The sequence below is a fragment of the Phasianus colchicus genome, chromosome 1 (assembly GCF_987193195.1).
Source record: "Phasianus colchicus chromosome 1, bPhaCol1.hap1.1, whole genome shotgun sequence".
Classification (NCBI taxonomy): domain Eukaryota; kingdom Metazoa; phylum Chordata; class Aves; order Galliformes; family Phasianidae; genus Phasianus; species Phasianus colchicus.
Window position 1 is genome coordinate 15,255,168 of NC_143436.1, and position 17,742 is coordinate 15,272,909.

A 17,742-nucleotide genomic window follows, 5' to 3' on the forward strand; every position below is an offset into this window, starting at 1 on the left:
ATTATTTTTTTTTTTTTCAGAAATATGGAAATTGTACATTTGAGGAATACAGGTAAGAAGCTCTTCGGTGAAGGCATTCAAAATCTTCCATAATAACCATTTTGGGAAGAAACACGTGAAACTAACATGAGAGAGACAGTTAAGTCCTTTGTCAAAGAAAAATGACCCACCATCATGCTCACACTAAACGTGCTAGAACAACAGTAACCATCAAATTGTTCCCTAAGGGATATATTTTTTCCCCTTCTTTTTTAATATTCTCAAAACCAGAAAAAATTGAAGGAAAGCAGCAAATGGCCTTTCTGTAACAGAAATGACAGCGTTTATCTCTATGTTTTGAATCACAAGAGACAAAGAGCAATGGACAAAATCATCAAAAGTGATTTCATGGTCCTTCAAAAATGAGATGCTTTAAAACAACTTCACTTTCCAAAAGACGCTGGCACTTATTCACCTAAAACCAGTTTGTTGAAGGAATCTCAACAAATCGAAAAACTGAAAGCACTTGCAATCATTTGCCAACTGAAAATCCTGTTCCTTGCATTTGACATTTTTACAAGACTCCAGTTTACCCAACTGCCTAACCCAAGTCTCCAGAGATTTCAGAGACAATGTGTGTTGACCCTGATATCTCTGACTGTAACAGTTTACTAAATTTTCCATGCCTGCCAGAATAATGACTGAATGATTAATCACGTTTTATGTTATCGCAATAGTTGTTGGTCCTAACAAAGTGAACTACAGAGAATAGTAGTCCAGATGAGAAAAGCAGCCATCTACCCGCAAGACACAGAAAATCAGGAGGTTCAACATCATAGGATTCACCTACACAGAGAAAGCATAATCAATTTATTTAATTGCCATTTGCCATTTTTTGTATCCAGTCCACACATTAGCTGGGATTCTAATAATTCTACACCGTGGAAATTTACAAAGGAGCTTAACACTGTCAAACTCTAATTAGAGTTGTTCCATAATTATAAAATACAAAATACATTACAATGTTAACATACTTTGAAGTATTGCCAATCAATTGCCAAATAATAGAATTAACTTGGCAGGAGACGATTTAGAGCACAGTACAACAAAATGCAGTAAGGACTCTGCAGTCTTGCTCTTCTTCTACCTGTCAACAAAACTGCACAGTCGATTTAAAGAAGTCTTCTAGCCTCCTTCCCAGCAAGATAAAATGAAGCACATAGTACTCCCCAAACCAGCCTTTTATGCTTGGATGATTTTTTCTGGAGTTTAGCCAGTATCACTTAACATCACACATTTGTTATGTGAGTCACGATCTAACCAGCAAAAGACAACATGAGAATGAAGAAAATGCTTCATGAAGTTATTTTTTAATGCAACTCTCTCTTCTAGATTTTTAATTCTTCTTTTTTTTTTTTTTTAAGTTTAATGTTTGGTTTGGTTTTTTAAGTGACTTATCAGCCAGCTATTTCTAAATATTTTCTGGCCATTATAAGTAGCTTCCTAATGAACGTGAATCTCCTTAAAAAATTCTTCTGATCTTTCCATTAAAACAAAGGAGATCCTTAGCTGACCTCTAACCATTTTCGAATTAGACCCACTGCCATCTCTTGGTTTACTGTGAAATAGTAATCTTTTCTGAAATTATTTTAGCATATAATAGCCTCCTACATATTCTATTTAAATACCTATTAACGAATTCCTTTAATGTGCCTAATTCTGAATTCATATTTTTATGTTCTCTCATTTAGATAGTACTGTTCCAAGTTTTTCAATGACAGTAACACTGTGTCTTCAAGGTACTACTGTAAAACAATTAATACACATATTTCAAAGAGAAGTGGGGAAAACTTCATCTTTTTCATTACTTACATCAACTGACCTGTTGTTTACAGAAAACCTTTCCCAAAGTGTCATTTCCCTATTGCTCTTGACTACTTGCGAGTTCATTACATTTCATACTTCCTCCCAAAGTTCACAATATTCGACACTTAGACAGGAGGACTAGATACATTTCCCTGGAACTGTCAGACAAATCTCACTGTTAGAATATGTCCTGAATAGTGTTTTACCCTCAAAAGAAAACTCACAATTCAATGTAACACCACCTAATATAAGATATATATTAATTTTTGTAAAAACACATTAAAAAATGACTAACAGAAGTTTAGCATATGCCATTACAGTGAAAATTCATCATACTTTTCAGTTCAGAACCATCACAAGTCTCATAAATTTGATGGAGATTAAAGGTGGTGCAAAATTTGGAGCATATGAGCAGTATCTTCACTTCACTGGAAGAATTTGATTCTAGGCAGTGTCTGCTCTCTTCATCTCCTCCCTGTTCTCCCTTACTTCATTGAATTATTCAGCTAGTTAAATTTAGCTGTATCAGACTGGAGTGGGGGAGAGAGAAGAACAGGAAGTAAAGATACCTAAACCTCAGAGTTAGTGCAATAAACAGAGAAATAGCTCGCATCAACTATAAGATTTCTTGTTAGTGTAACACATTTAATTCAGAGACTTTGTACAAATTAAATGAGCAAAACAATTTTTTTTTTTTTTTTTTTTTTTGCTTGGTATGAGGTACATTTCCCCCCAGGAATACATGTCAGTAAATTCAGTCCAACAGGTGCTTTCTTCCATAAATGAGGTTCTAATCCTTTCCATTTCCCCAAGAGGAAAGCAGAATTATAGCCCTCCTACATCAACATCTTTCTTTCTCGCAATGTGTTATGGATATTTTTACTTCTGACTAGGCAGACAATTGAGAACTTTTTTAGTCTAGCCCCTTTCTGCCTTTTTGTAGTCAAACACTAAGTATAGACAGTATATTCAGAAAAAAAACTGTGTCTCCATGATTACTAAGAAAAGACTAAGATCCAGTCCTTCTCATTCAACTAGTTTATCTTTGCATTATTTCAATTTTTAAACCACATCTCGCATTTCTACATTTCTCAACAACTTCAACAATTGCAGCAAGATGCTCCAATACAGTCTCTGGATCCTTATAATACACCCTAGCCTTTTCAATTCTGGAAAAAAAATAAGCCATTCATATTGCTTATAATCTAAACAACTCACTGAAAACAGCTTATGTAAATCTTCATTTCCCCAATCAAACACGACAGACACTTTTTCTTCGACAAATGACATGAAAATTCCATGTAAATACACCCTCTCTTTCTCAGTTCAGAGTTTAAGCTGAATTAAGTGTTGTTTCTCTATTCCACCTGGCCTTCTAGCATTTTTTGTCCTCATCCTCTTTATTGCAACAAGGTTTACAAACTAAGGAGAAACAACAATAAATTAGAGATTGTTTTTCAAAGATATAAACAAAGAGCAGAGCACATTTCGTTATAATCTCAGAAAGAAATTCTCAGGAAGATCTGTGAAGCCACTGCATGACAGAATTCAGCTTTCAGAACTTCATCACCAAACTGCAGCCTATTTTATATTGACTACCATATATCAAATGCACCATCAACCCACAAAGAGAGAAATCAAGGAAAAGACTAATCTGTGACAATATCATGAATAGTTATGATGATGAGAGGGATATGCAGAAAGTTGTCATCTATTTTAAACGTCAGTAATTACAAACTAGTTTATAAACACACTTCAAAGAAATAACCAGCTTTTTCACAGTAAATTTGAAAGAAATAAATTTTCTAGAGCAGTGTAAGAAGAATGCAGACGGTTTTCTCACAATCTGCCTCTGCAAACTCAAAAAAAAAAAATCCAATTCCAACCCATTCTAAATAGCTAGCTGGTGGATCAGAGATATTTGATGGAGAGATATCAGCTTTGAATATTCAGTAGAAGTAGAAAATTGAAAATATCATTAGAAGTAGCAGTATGAGATTAAGCTGCTGAAGCAGCATTAAAGAACATTACAGCAGCTGAGGATGTAAGTAAAGCAGAATTCGGAATCCTGCACCTGCAAATGACAAGTTCAAATACAAACTGTATTGAAAGACAATGAGAGATAAATTGTTTGGCACAGTTTCAGTCTTAGTGGAAAGTAGGCATTTATTAAAATCTTTGTAACATGTATCACTGACTTTTAATCTCTTACAGTGAGAATGGTGAGGCACTGGAACAGGTTGCTCAGAGAGGTGGTGGATGCCCCATTCCTGGAGGTCTTCAAGGTGAGGCTGGATCAGGCTCTGGACAATTTGATCTAGCTGTGCTGTCCCTGTTCATTGCAGGGGAGTTGGACTAGATGACCTTTAAAGGTCCATTCCAGTTCTAAGGATTCTGTGATTATATTAATCTTATCTGAAGCCTCAGGAAGAAAGCCTGTGATAGAAAGGATCCGAAAGACGAGAAATTCAACTTTAAAATGATCCCTACAGAGTACAGATAGAACACAATGATGGGATAATGCACTGAGCCATACAAATTTTGTGGTTAATACTAAAAATAATTTAAGAACAACTGCAGCAAAGCTGACTTTTCATTATATATATTTTGATGCTAATCTTATGTAACGCATTTGGTGCTGATCAGCATGACAAAGATCAGTACTCTAAAAATATCTGAGCATGACAGACAGATGGATGCTCCTCAGCCTATATATCAATCCATTACATTCACTAAAAATAGGACACTGAATTACAGAAGGCACTGGTTGCACTGGCACACAAGAAGGTGTTATCTGAGCTGGTTCGAAGAAAGACTTGGCTACCAAAAGAAACAGGTGAACTCCTGAACACTGAGAAAACCTAACATCCAAGAGCTTCCTAGCACAGAGCCAGCAATACATAGAGCTGCAAACCAGCCACACCACCACTGATAAGTGCTCTTTTCAAGGGCTAAAAAGCTGGAAGAAACAGCAAATGCTATATGAAAATTAGTCACGTACGGCTGACAAGCATCACCGACAGAAAAACATGTTTAGGAAAGAATATCTTTTGAAGCTCTGGCGTTTTAAGAAAATCTTAAGACCAGAAATGTTCCTAAAGAATAAACCAGCATCTCCCAACTTTTGCCTCAGCGATTTATTTACATCAGAAGTATGAAAGCATGAATTCCAGATGCAAGTAAAAATTACCCCAATCTGTCAGCATTTTAAGCTTCCTCTTGAACAGATTTCGCATGCCGCTCTCTTTCGATCTCATTCACATCTTGGCTACATTCACAGCAATAAATTAAACAGCATTAGGAAAGGTTCCTGCACTGTATACATGATCATCTCCACTGCTGAACTGCTGGGACAGTCCTTAGCAAGTGTTTGGCCTGAGAAGTGACTATTCTCCCAGCTGATCTCCAGAGATGAATCACGGCTTCATATTGCAGAGATTATACCCAGAAGAGCCGTGGCAGGCAGCCACTGTGTTTGGAGAAGAGTCCTCACCAGCCCCGAGGCAGGCTGCTTTCTGCCAGCTGGCCTCAGGGCTCAGGCACATCCCATTCGCTGGGATAGTTGTCACTATTCCATCCCATGCCAGGGATTTAGGAAGTTCACAGCTAGGAGAGCAAAGCAGGTCCTGAGTGTCAGTCAGAAGTCTTTGCTAACCTTGGATTCTTGACAGAGAGACAGATATTAACATAAACATCAGAATGACAGCATGGAACAATTTAATACACAGCCTTTCTGTAGCAAAAACAGACACGTTTTGCTGATCTTTGAAGTGAGGCCAACACTAATCAGAACAAGCCTCAACAATATAAGTTTGCCTTCAAACAGATGAGACCAAGCTCATTTACTTACATTCACTGTTCTGAGGTCAGTCAGATGCATTTCTTTCCACATCTATACTCTGTGGGGACAAGCAGTGAGTGATTGGGATTTTACCCTGAAGGAGGGGTTAGAATGACAACAAACTGTCATATTTTTGTGTTTCTCATCCTCTCTATTGGTATTTTCTTTCTTAAATAATAATGCAGTAAGAACACCTGTGATCAAAAACATGTTACTCATAATTATGATGGATAATAATACTTTCTATTAACACAGCTCCAATTACAATCTTTAGCACCAGTTAACTAAAAGGGAGATCTCAGTAAACACTCAGAATAGATAAAGTTTAGATATAGTGTCTATCAGTTTAACTCATAGAATTTTTGTGTTGGAGTTGATTCACGTTTAAACATTAGTCCAAGCAAATATTTTTAAACACGTGAACAAACAATACAAGGCTAATTCAAGACTTCCCTGTTACCTCCCAAGAATCTTTGTGTACTACCATATTAATGCTCGTATTACTGCTCTAGTACTCTGCCACTGTGCACATTCTAAAACCATACATAACATTACATAACTCAGATATTTACTTAAGTAAATGTAAATGAATCTCCATATACTACTGTATGATCCCAAATAGTGAGAAACAGCCCGCCCACTCTTTATCACATATATCAGCTGATGCTGACTTTTCCCTGAAAACAAGCCAGAGTTTCAATGCCTAGTTCTCCAAAGAAAAATCCAGACATATACTAGTGCACCAAGTATGCAGTAGTCCATTGCCTCTGGGATCAGAATGTCAAGTTCTTACTTTGCCTTTTGGCATGTTCACTATCAGAGGTTTATAATACATGGATCAATGTCCCGCCTTGAAAATACGTAATAATTTGAACTTCAATGTGGGTACTCTACTTTTTGAGATGCTTACGTCTTCTCTTTAATCTCTGAATTCACTTCTATTCCTGGGTCTTCAGCATTTTTCCTTTTAAATGTATAAAGTACACCAAATACCATCTTAGGTTTTTGTAAGAAGCTCAGGGGAAGAATTCTTTGAAATGCCAGGAAGTACTGTAGATTCTCTTCTCTACAGCTGAAAAATATTCAGGTAGCTGACACTAGGCAAACCTGTTAATCAGAAAATCCCACACTCGCTGCCTAGGGTAAAATCCTGAGCAGATGCCAAGCACCTACCATAAGCTATGAGCAAAGGATGGATTTGTAGCTCTCCCAGAGTGCTGCACACAGGCTGCAGTTTGGGCCTCCACATCATTCATCAACTTTTGTAAGATATACGACACAAGTCCAACCATATTTAGTTAAGAGAATTTTAAAAAATTATTCAAAATCTGTATTTCCTTCTTCCCTCATTACACGCACTCTCCTTCTCCATCTTTTGAGTGCTTCCTCTTTATAATTGCTTACAAGTCTGACAATGGGTAAAATCTCCATTAAGTCATCTGCCTGCAGCCTCTCGTCTCTTGGAAAGATCCCTTTTTTGGACACTCTGTTAAAATTCATAATTCCATAAAATACAAACATTCCATATTAAGGAATTTTGTCCAATTAAATCCAGGAATTGTCCAGGAAATCACAGCTCCCACTGACTATCTATGCTAGCCATAGGATAAATCTGCCTAGTGTAATGTGATCACACAGGTTCCTGCTTTGTCTATAAACAACCATACCTGATCTTGCTCTGTTTGTGTTCCAAGCTGAATGAAAAGGTTGTGCTCAGCCTGAGCTGGTCGCCCTGGCTTGAAGTGAAGCTGGTACATGCCCTGCTGTCCTGGGAGCACAGCAGAGTGAGCTAGTGTTTGCCTAAACTTAAAGCACACCATTACACGTAAAAGTGATTTTTAAGATAGTTTGATCCTCCAAATGTTGCTAGCATAATCACTCCCACCTGCTACAAGAAGCAAGGGGGCAACCTGATTTTTATAATTCTGCCTCTGACAATTGCCCTTTGCTTGTTTAATGGTCAAAAGACACCTACCCCCTTGTCTCTGGCACTTAAGCCTTATGGTAGTAGGTGGCAAGGCAACCTCCACAACACTGACAGCAAGATAAGAAGGACTGCTGTGGAACTCTGTCTACAGTTACTAAAGACAGTCTGATAGGATGGCTGTAACTCTGGGGAACAAACCACTAAGAAGCCTTCAGGTTCAAGAAGTAGGAGAATTGCATCTTCTCTAAACAACTGCATTGTCATGTTCACAGCACAACACATTCCATCTCGGTGCACTTGGTGGGTGTTAGTGTATTTCAATCCACCCACATGCAAAACTGAACAAAAATAGCACAAAGGAACATAAAGTACTTACATTTCCACTCATAATATATAAGATAACTGAAATAATCACTCAAAAGGCAGAAAGAATGCAACAAAAAAAGACAACAGTAAATATTACTTGGAATAGTCCTGCACTGGGAAGAAAATAGCCTAGATGACCAAACAGGATTCTGCCATCTCAATGAAGACAAAGGATCTTAGAATTTATTTTTCTGCTTGTTGGACAAAGTACCAATCTTGTAAACTTCCAGAGCTTTTAGCTCTCCATGTTTCATGACTTGTCTCTGCAAGACATCCAGTTCTAAGGATTAGTAAGAGAAATAACACATCCCTATCAGCAGTCAAACCAAAACAGAGTGATTGCAAAATTGCAACATATAGATTTCTAGTAATGAGAAAAATTACATTTCAAATACATTCAGAATTCAGCTCAGTAAATGATAAAATTACAGCTAGTAAGTTAGGGAAATGTAGTTTTGTCTTACTTCCAACCAAAGAGTGACTATCATTTTCATTTTTATATACATAAAAGAACAATATAAGAAGCATACCAGGAGAAAGAACAACACAAAAAACCAGAAACTCAAAGATTTAAAAGACTCCTGAAATCAATCACCTCTCTTTTCCAAAAATGGACGGCCAAAATCTTCTTGGTCACAGAGCATTACTACAGATTATCACCCTTGACCAGTAACACCCTTGACAGTCTTCAAGGTGGCATGCATGCACCACAGGGTTTATGCAAGAAGATGGGATGTAGAAGAAAATATTGAAACTTCAATAGTACACGTAGGGTGGATTCTACAGGAACCTACAAGAAAAGGTGCTACGCTGTACCTTGTCCTCACCATTGAGGAGGGGCTGGTGAGTTACATGAAGCTCAAGGGCAGCCTTGGCTGTGGTGACCACAAAATGGTGGAGTTCAAGATCCTTAGGGAGTCAAAGAGAGCACGCAGCAAGCTTGCTACTCTGGACTTTGACCTCTTCAGGGAACTAACTGCTTGACAGGGTGATATAAGAAAAAGGCCTGGAGGGAAGAGGGGTCCAAGAAAGCTGATAAGTATTTAAGGACCATCTGCTCCAAGCTCAGAAGCAGTACGTCCTAAGAAAAAGGAAGGCAGATAAGAATACCAGGAGGCTTCTGTGGATCAACAAGGAGCTCCTGGACTTACTTAAGTGCAAAAATAAAGTCTATAAGGAGCAGAAGCAGGAATGGGTTACCTGGGAGGACTACAAAGAAGTTGTCTGAGCAGCCAGGGATCAGGTTAGGAAAGCTAAAACCCAGACAGAGTTAAATCTAGGCAGGGACATAAAGGGAAACAAGAAGAAATTCTACAGGTGTATCAGTGATAAAAAGAAGGCCAGGGAAGATGTGGGCCCTCTCTGGAAGGAAACTGGAGACCTAGTCATGAGGGATGTGGAGAAAGCTCAGGTGCTCAATGACTTCTTTGCCTCAGCCTTCACTGGCAAGGGCTCTAGCCATACTGCCCAAGTTGCAGAAAGCAACAATAAGAACTTGGAAGATCTGCCTGCTGTAAGTGAAGATCAGATTCAAGACTATCTAAAGAACTGGAAGGTGCACAAGTTCATAGGATCTGATGAGAGCCATCCATGGGTTCTGAGGGAGCTGGTGGATGAAACTGCCAAGCCACTATCCATCATATTTGAAAGGTCATGGCAGTCTGCTCAAGTTCCCACTGCTCCGAAAAGGGAAAACATAACCCTCACTTTCAAGAAGACTGTGAATGCTCCCTCCTTGGAAGCATTCAAGGCCAGGTTGGATGGGGCTGTGAGCAACCTGGTTTAGTGGGAAATATCCCTGCATGTAGCAGACGGGTTGGAACTAGACAATCTTAAAGGTCCTTTGTTACCCCAAAAATTCTATGATTCTATGTATATAATTTATAAATAAATATATATATATATGTACACACATATAATAGCAGTGCATGCTCAAAAAGTTTTTTCTGGTTACAGTACATGACAAAAAACATCTGGAGAGCATTCCCCTTGAGGATCCCAACATGCAATTACTGCTCCCATTTCAAAGCTACCTAATGAAGATGCTGGTAAGATACAAGCCCTCTTTTCTGTCTCTTCTCAACTACAAATTACATAAATGGGTCAAAATCTAAGAGGCAGATTTGTGAGCTCTGATCTTTTGTTAAGAAGCACAGATTCACAAAAAGAAAAAAAAAAAAAAGAAAATTACTCAACTACTTCTTTGTTTTCAGGAAATGCAACTTAGAAGTTTCTCATGAATCTCTCCATTTTTACTTACCGTCAGCATCTGATGAAACATTTGATTTCCTTTATGTGGCCAGATAAACATGACAATTTACTCCATGTGTCAATGAAGATGGTAACAGGGTATTTGCAAACTGGAATAATGAATCCATTTAAAAACTCTCAAAGAGAAAATTTAGTGGGTACATTTTTGTTTGCTCATGCTTTAAGTTTGGGAGCCCTTACTTGTACAGAAAAATAGTTAACAGATAAAATCTGTCTCCATAAGCAGTAGATATGTTATAAAGTATGGAATGGATTACAATGTGCAAATTCAGAAGAAGAAGATTTCATTCTTATCCAAAATACAAAATTAGTTTTTTTTAATCTTTTTTCTGATCGGGACTGACAGGAACATAGAAATGCTGACTGAACAGAAATCTGTAATGTCTGTAATAATTATAAGAATACTTGGGCTGTGTGATTTAGGAAAATGTGAACAAGAAGACACAAAATAATAATGAAACAGAGAAAATACACCAGTCTTCCTCAGCATCACCTAATAAAACACAGGATGGGTGATGAGGTTAAAAGGCAATAGTCTTACATATATTTTTAATTAATGCTACATGTAATTATACCTTCAAACTCTGCATTATAAGAACATCTATAATTACACTGAGTGAAACAAGTACAATAATTTTGAATATGTCATGGCATACAACAACAACAGGCATTGACAAAGAGTTAACTAAGTTATAGATTCACCCAGCAACAGAATAAACCTACCTACTGCTCACAAGTAGTTATTTATATCTTCTTTGAAATCATTTGAACTGGTTAATACAAAAATAGGTCTGAGGCACAGCAACAGCTGGTGAGAGGAAACAGGAAAACCAAAAGCCAACAGTGTACAAAGTCACGAGCAATGGAAATAGACATTTTGGATTCACTAGAAAAGATCATTTGTTCTTATTTTTATTTTAATTCTGCATGTCCATACCTCAATATGCTGCTATTACTCAAAGTTAAAATTCTGAATAATACTTATCCTATCTAAAGCTAGCTAAAGAATCAGTGATAAAGTCTTAGTAAAATGTAATATTTTTTTTTCTAAAATAATAATTTCATCGAGAAGGAACTGAAAAAATAGCAACCTGATACCAGTCTGTCTGCAGTTTTAGAACTTCACATTTATCTGACTTTCTCACCATTCAAATCTACCTACAGCAACCTGCCAACAACATTAAAACAATTTAAAAAATCCTAATGATTCTTAAAAGTACCCTTGTATCTTTCTTCATGGAGAATTCTGATTTTGATGTTGTTGTTGTTTACTTTTAATTGGGAAGATAACTTTGTTGTGAGTTCCTCCAGGAAATTCAGTTTCCATCTTTAGCACTGGTAGACTATAGCTATCAGAAATCAGGCATCAGAACAGAAATGTTAAATGGTCACCCTTCTGAGCTTTAGAAAGCTAATATTGTAAACTGGATTGCAATACTGAATGAAGATTGCATTCTTGGCTACACCACAAAAGTGTACTGAAAAAGTGGTGTCTGACATAGCTCCAGTTCTACACATGGTGAACATTTCAGGCTCAATCTGTCTGCCCAAAAATAGGCACAAAAAAGCATTTAGATGTTCTAGACTATATCCCACAGGGCTGGCAAGCATGATGTAGGACATGTGAGAGATGCTCTTCTGGAAAGGCAGCTGGAGGCCAGGGAAAGTATTTTAGTATTTTAAAGATGACACTATACACCTTGGCACTGCGTTAAACCCTTCCTGTTTCTTTTCTTTTTTCAAAGATATATATCAATAAGGAAATAAAAAATTGCAAAGACAAAACAAACCCCACCCACAAAAGTAGCAGTGCAATACACAGTTTGTATTGTTTTACAATTTGCAGGTATATCCTTGAAGAATGTTCATTCTGAGACTAATCCTGTCTCTTGATTTTTCAGTTTCAAGTGTTATTTTCACTTGAATTCAAGTAGTTCAAGGGCTTAGATTCCCTCTTAACTCCTACGTTATTTTAGTCAGCTAACACAAAGCCACAAATCACATATTTTTCAGCTTACTTCCACAAATCCTTTTTCTTAGGGCTTCTTAAGAACTTGCCAGCTGGCTGATCACAAAATGATGCACACTCCTGAACAAGCCACTGGCCAAATTCAAACTTTAATAGAAGCGATGAGCACAGCAGACCCTGGTGCCTTCACAGTTACAGCTGATAAGTATCACAGTATTTGACTCTACACACCAAGATAAATATAGATGCAACTTTACTTCCTTTTAATTACGTTTCTTGCCAACTTAGTAAATGCACTAATTTCTTTTTTGAGCAAACTTTAGTCTGAAATTATGCCACCATCATTTGGATTCTTTAAATGAAGACTCAACTTAAGAACTAACTTCTAAGAATATAGCAAAATAATCCCAGTACATAGATTTATTTAAAAATTTTAAATATTCTTTATGGCCTTCATGACTGCTTCACCTGTATTCCTTTCTCATACACTAGTTTGCAAACTTCTAATACAATTCATTAAACAGATATAAACAAAGTAAACAAAGTATTTGCGATTGAATTTCAGATTTTTAAAGCTATTCAGAGAGAGCATGATTAAATTGAATGGAATAATCTTGATTTTATTTAAAGACAAAAAGATTATTTTTAATTAATATGACAACTTCTATTTTCAGTTATATGCACAAATTGCATTGCTATCCATAGACTGTATACTTGAAGGCAAAACTTAACTGAAAATATTTCCAGGTGGAAAGCTTTCAAAAGTTTTGTCTATCCAGACTGCATTACTATTGTGTTGTAAATCTACAAAAAAGAGAACATCCTACACAGAAAAAAATAGTTTCAAAAGTTTAAATTACTTACAAGCTGTTCAGACTTTACACCATAGAGCTGAATGGTCTTTGCTACATTTTTGGCCACAGCTAAACTGAGGTCTGGATCAACAGCAGCCACATTTAGCTCACTAGAAGCAAAGATTGCAAATCTTAATTAATAACTTAGCAGTGCTGTATTTAATTGATAAAGAATTATCTACGAATACACAGTTACACAGCAAGTCAGCTTAGAAAAAGTAATACATAACCAAGTCTTTCTAGGCACTGTAATTCAGTTTACAATTTAACAAGTCATTTGGGAATTTTATGTGCAGAATGTTCCTATTCTGGTAAAAATGAGCAAAGTTTAGGAATGACACTTCAGTTTGAAATCACTATTAGTAAGCCATTCAAAAATATTGACTGCAATTAACTACATTCAAGCTTTGGCAGCAGCCTTCACACATTACAGGTGAATACATAGTCATTCAACTCTGGAATTACATGAGCTGTGCAGAAATACCCAGGGGATGCCTTAGCTTGACACAACTAATAAGCTGTGTTTTAGGCAATACTATGTAGTAACAAAGGCACCGAGGGAGTGACAGGGTACAAATGGAAGACAGAAGAGATTTCTAAATCTCTTCCAGTATTCCTTGTTCATGGAACCCCACAGATCTCCATCAGCCGGGGCTGCATTCATATATACTCTACTGTGAATGCAGACAAGCACAAAGGGCATCTGAAGTGAATGTAATGCAGCTAGTGATTAGTTTCTCTCAAGAACTTATAAAGAGTCCCTCCTCATCTTTCCCCAAAGCCTTATCTTCTCTGCACTAAACAACCCCAACTCTTTTATCATCTCTTCACAGGAGAGTTACTCCAGTCCTTATGTCTTTCTTATGCTGTGCAACCCAGAGCTGAATGCCATTTTTCCTTTCCCTAAGGTAAGGAGGAAAATAACATCAACAGCCACACAGATACACGTTTTCTGAGCATTTCCAACTCCCAGTCGCATGTACAGTGTCAGTATTTAACATTAACCAAAAAACACACACACACACACTGACATGCACACTCACAGTGTGAGAACAATGCCCATCATTTTCAGGCTCTATTACACAGACTAGTCCTTACCAAAGTCTTAGGAGTGAAAATACTCCCTTGTTACTTTAAGTATCTCATTTTACAAATTCTAACTGTAATCATAATTTTCAATTATCATCTCACAGTTTCACTGTAACAGATTACCTACATCAGGGATTATCATTTGCAGACAAGTAACTATATATTTTATCTATGCACTTTGATACAGTCAGAATAAAGAAGATATCAGACATTTACAATAGGTATAAAATTTCTCTTCCACAGGCTTTGTAACCTTCAATAGTTAAACTAAATGAATATTTCAGTTGTTCCAGAACAACTAAACACAGAAGAGAAATCCTGACTTAATTTGTATGATAATCAGTTATAGAATTAAAGAGTAACCAATGTTTTATTGGTAACAAAGTCTCATTTCTTAAGTTTTAATATAAAAAAAAAAAGTCACCAAAGATTGCATTTTTCAGTGTATTATATGTGCATACCTGGCTATCGTTTTAATGATGCTGTCAAGCTCATCAGAAGAGGGAGGATTCCTTCCTCCAGGAGGGAAGACAAGATTGATAGGATCAAAGAGTCGAGATAGGGATTTTGACAAATAAGCAGCTTCATATTGTTGCAGAGAATCTTTCAAGGCCTTTTCTGGGCTGCAAGGATGAGACAAAATTAGTACATTTTAAATTAAAGTACCCAGTAGCACCCTTTTTGGATCATACAAACTTTACAGTGCCCGCTTTTTCTTTCTGCTATCAAAGCACATACATTTGAAATCGAGTACTGAATAACAGCCTGCTTCTCACCTGAATCACATAATTGGTCAGGCAGCCATCCTGCACAGTTCAGTACAGTTCCCAGCCCTTTCCTTAAGACCTATGTGGAATCCCCAGTTCAAGGTGTTCTTGAGAAACAGTTCTATAAATAGTTCTATAAACACCAGCTAAAATAATCACTTTATTTTGCACAAGTCCAGAAATCTTAAGCCTGTTACAGTTTGAACTTTCCAGTATCTGCCAATCAAATAATGCTTTTCTACAATGCACAAACATACAAACTGTGAATCATTACAAACTGAATGCTTGTCACACTCCAGCGATAGTGATATCATTAACAGAAGACTACTGTTGTAATTGCAATATATATAAAACTGAGTTTTGATTGCTCTGCTTTTTCTTTTCCCAAAGAAACAAAAATAAAATTAGCTCCAAAGTAATATTACCAGGCACTTTGAGAAGGACAAGTCAATCTAACTTTTAATTATGTATTCTAACAAGAATCTCACAGCTTTAAAATAGCATTAAAAAACAATTAACACAAGGCAAAAATATATATTTTTTAATTTTCCTGCTACGACTCGTTGCTTAACACCAAATGCTCTTAAGTACTCTGCATTACTGCATAGTACCCAGCTTTACATTGCAATATTTATGTATTATTTCATAATACATACTCATAATCTTGGGTTTTTTGCATGAATATGTCCTGTGTATCTTCCTCCATTTGTTGCAGTTCAGCAAAGAGATCAGGACTTCCACTTGTGTTAAAATTCCTCTGAATATTTTGACTATATTGTTGCAGGCGCTTCCACAAGTCATTATAAAGCCTCAGTAATTTAGGGTATTCTCCTTCAAAAGCTTGTTTCAAAAACATAGAAGCTAGAAAATAAAGTAGTAAGTAATGTGCTTTACCAAGTTTAAACTAATTTATTTGATTTGTAAGAATAACCTGTATCCTTGCATTTAAATCACTGAATGATATATAATGCCATTCCCCCTTTAACACTCTTAATGTAATATTTATAATTACTTTCCAAGTGGCATGAGCTATCATGTTAAATGAAGTTGATGATGATATATATCTAAAGCTCCAGTATAAACTCCACAATTCAAATACTGGATAGGGAAATCTTACTTTATATATTAAATATACCAGTCATGGTCATGAAGTGTTTAATATCAAACTTAATTGTTAGTACTATTATTCATTTTAGTCCGAAGTGTGATTAGAATTCACTGAACAAAGATTTTCTAACAACAGCTTGGCAGGAGAAAAAGCGTGAAGCTTTGTGACTTTCAAGATACTCGTTTAAAACAAATAATGTCTAGGAGCCAAACTCTACAGAATCTGCTTTTACACACACCTTTAAAACAACGTACCTAAAATGTAATTCCTACACAAATAAAGAATGGCAAAACTGGCAGAAAAGTCAGCATTACCTTTAGCCTTTAAAAGCTTGCCAGAAGTAACAGGAAATGAAACAAATGTACAACTGCTTTAGACACTGATGTTAATCTTGATCTAACATCAGTCATACTTCATGGATTTCCTTGTTACATTAAGAGATTAACACTGTTACATTCATTCCTAGGTTTTTCAAGTTCTAGACATCTGCCCCATTTGACTCAGCCCATCCCATCAACTCAAGTACATTCTAATTCTGAATACTGGAGGATTCACATTTGTTACCAAATGCAGAGCTATTTTAGGTCACAGAACATTGTTCAAGCTATTCCTCTGATCTATACGATCCTGAGAGTCTATGATTCATGTCAGTTGATTCAATCACTTAGAATTAACATGCTAAAGGTGAACATTTTTATATAGACAAATTGCTTAAAAAATAAAAAGTCTACTTGCTGTAACAGTTTTCCCTGAACTGGTAAAGTAAAAACAGCACTCAGTTTTAAAATCCAAATGCTCTAAATGTTTATATAAAAACCATTAAAAATTACAAGTAACAAGATAAATTTAAGAGTTACCTTCTTTCTGAAATGTTGATTGATCCCATTAACTGATGTCATAATTCTAGTCTTAAAACTTTGTGCTGAAAATACTTAGCACTCATTCTGCACGAACACGAGATCCCTAGTATGTACCTACTGCTGCTAAAGTATGCACAAGGCAAACAGTAAAATTAATATGTTTTAACACAAGATGAATACATTTTCTTTTGTAACATCTAGTTACTTAGCAACCACTGAACATGAATCAAACAGCTACTTCCTCAAATTATACTCTTGCCATTTAGCAGAGCAGGATCAAATTTTGAAGGGCCAATGCAATAGCTGAGATCACAAGATTAATGTAAACTTTATGCACTTTGTATCTGCAAAAGATTCACTTTATACTCTGTATACAAATTTGAAAGATGTATTTGTGAAAGCACCAAATATGATCAGATAGCATGATGTATTAATATGACAACAGTACTCTTGTGTTTATAACATCATTTAATATTGTTGGTTGTATCTGCTAGTTATTTATTACATACGTTCAGAACACTGTGTATAGTCAGAACACTACCAATTATCTATATTTAGACAAGACATAATTTTAAAGAAACTCAGCTCCTATTTACAAGGTATGCAAAAATGGCTAAAATCAGTCTTTTGCAACTGATGAGTGCTCAACAACAGAGGAATGTATAAATTGTTTTTTAAAATCAGATTACTACTTACAATTTCAGCAAACTCATTTACTTTGGAAAGTATAATGTGATCCCAAATGTTTTTACATCCACATACAGTAGGCCTAAATATGGGCTTTTATTAGATTATGACTGCTTAATGGAATAGAAAACATTTTTTTTTTTTTCCCCAGAAAACTC

General features: G+C 36.2%; 1 protein-coding gene across 1 annotated transcript in view; it reads right to left on the reverse strand.

Moving 5' to 3' along the window:
• COG5 (component of oligomeric golgi complex 5) overlaps window positions 1-17,742 on the reverse strand; it is a 187,336-nt gene that overhangs the window by 30,298 nt on the left and 139,296 nt on the right. The window contains exons 12-14 of the mRNA XM_031598656.2: window positions 15,586-15,790; window positions 14,624-14,785; window positions 13,084-13,183 (exon numbers count right to left, since the gene is read on the reverse strand). Of these exons, the coding sequence (XP_031454516.2) occupies window positions 13,084-13,183; window positions 14,624-14,785; window positions 15,586-15,790 (467 nt within the window). The remainder of the gene's footprint in view (window positions 1-13,083; window positions 13,184-14,623; window positions 14,786-15,585; window positions 15,791-17,742) is intronic.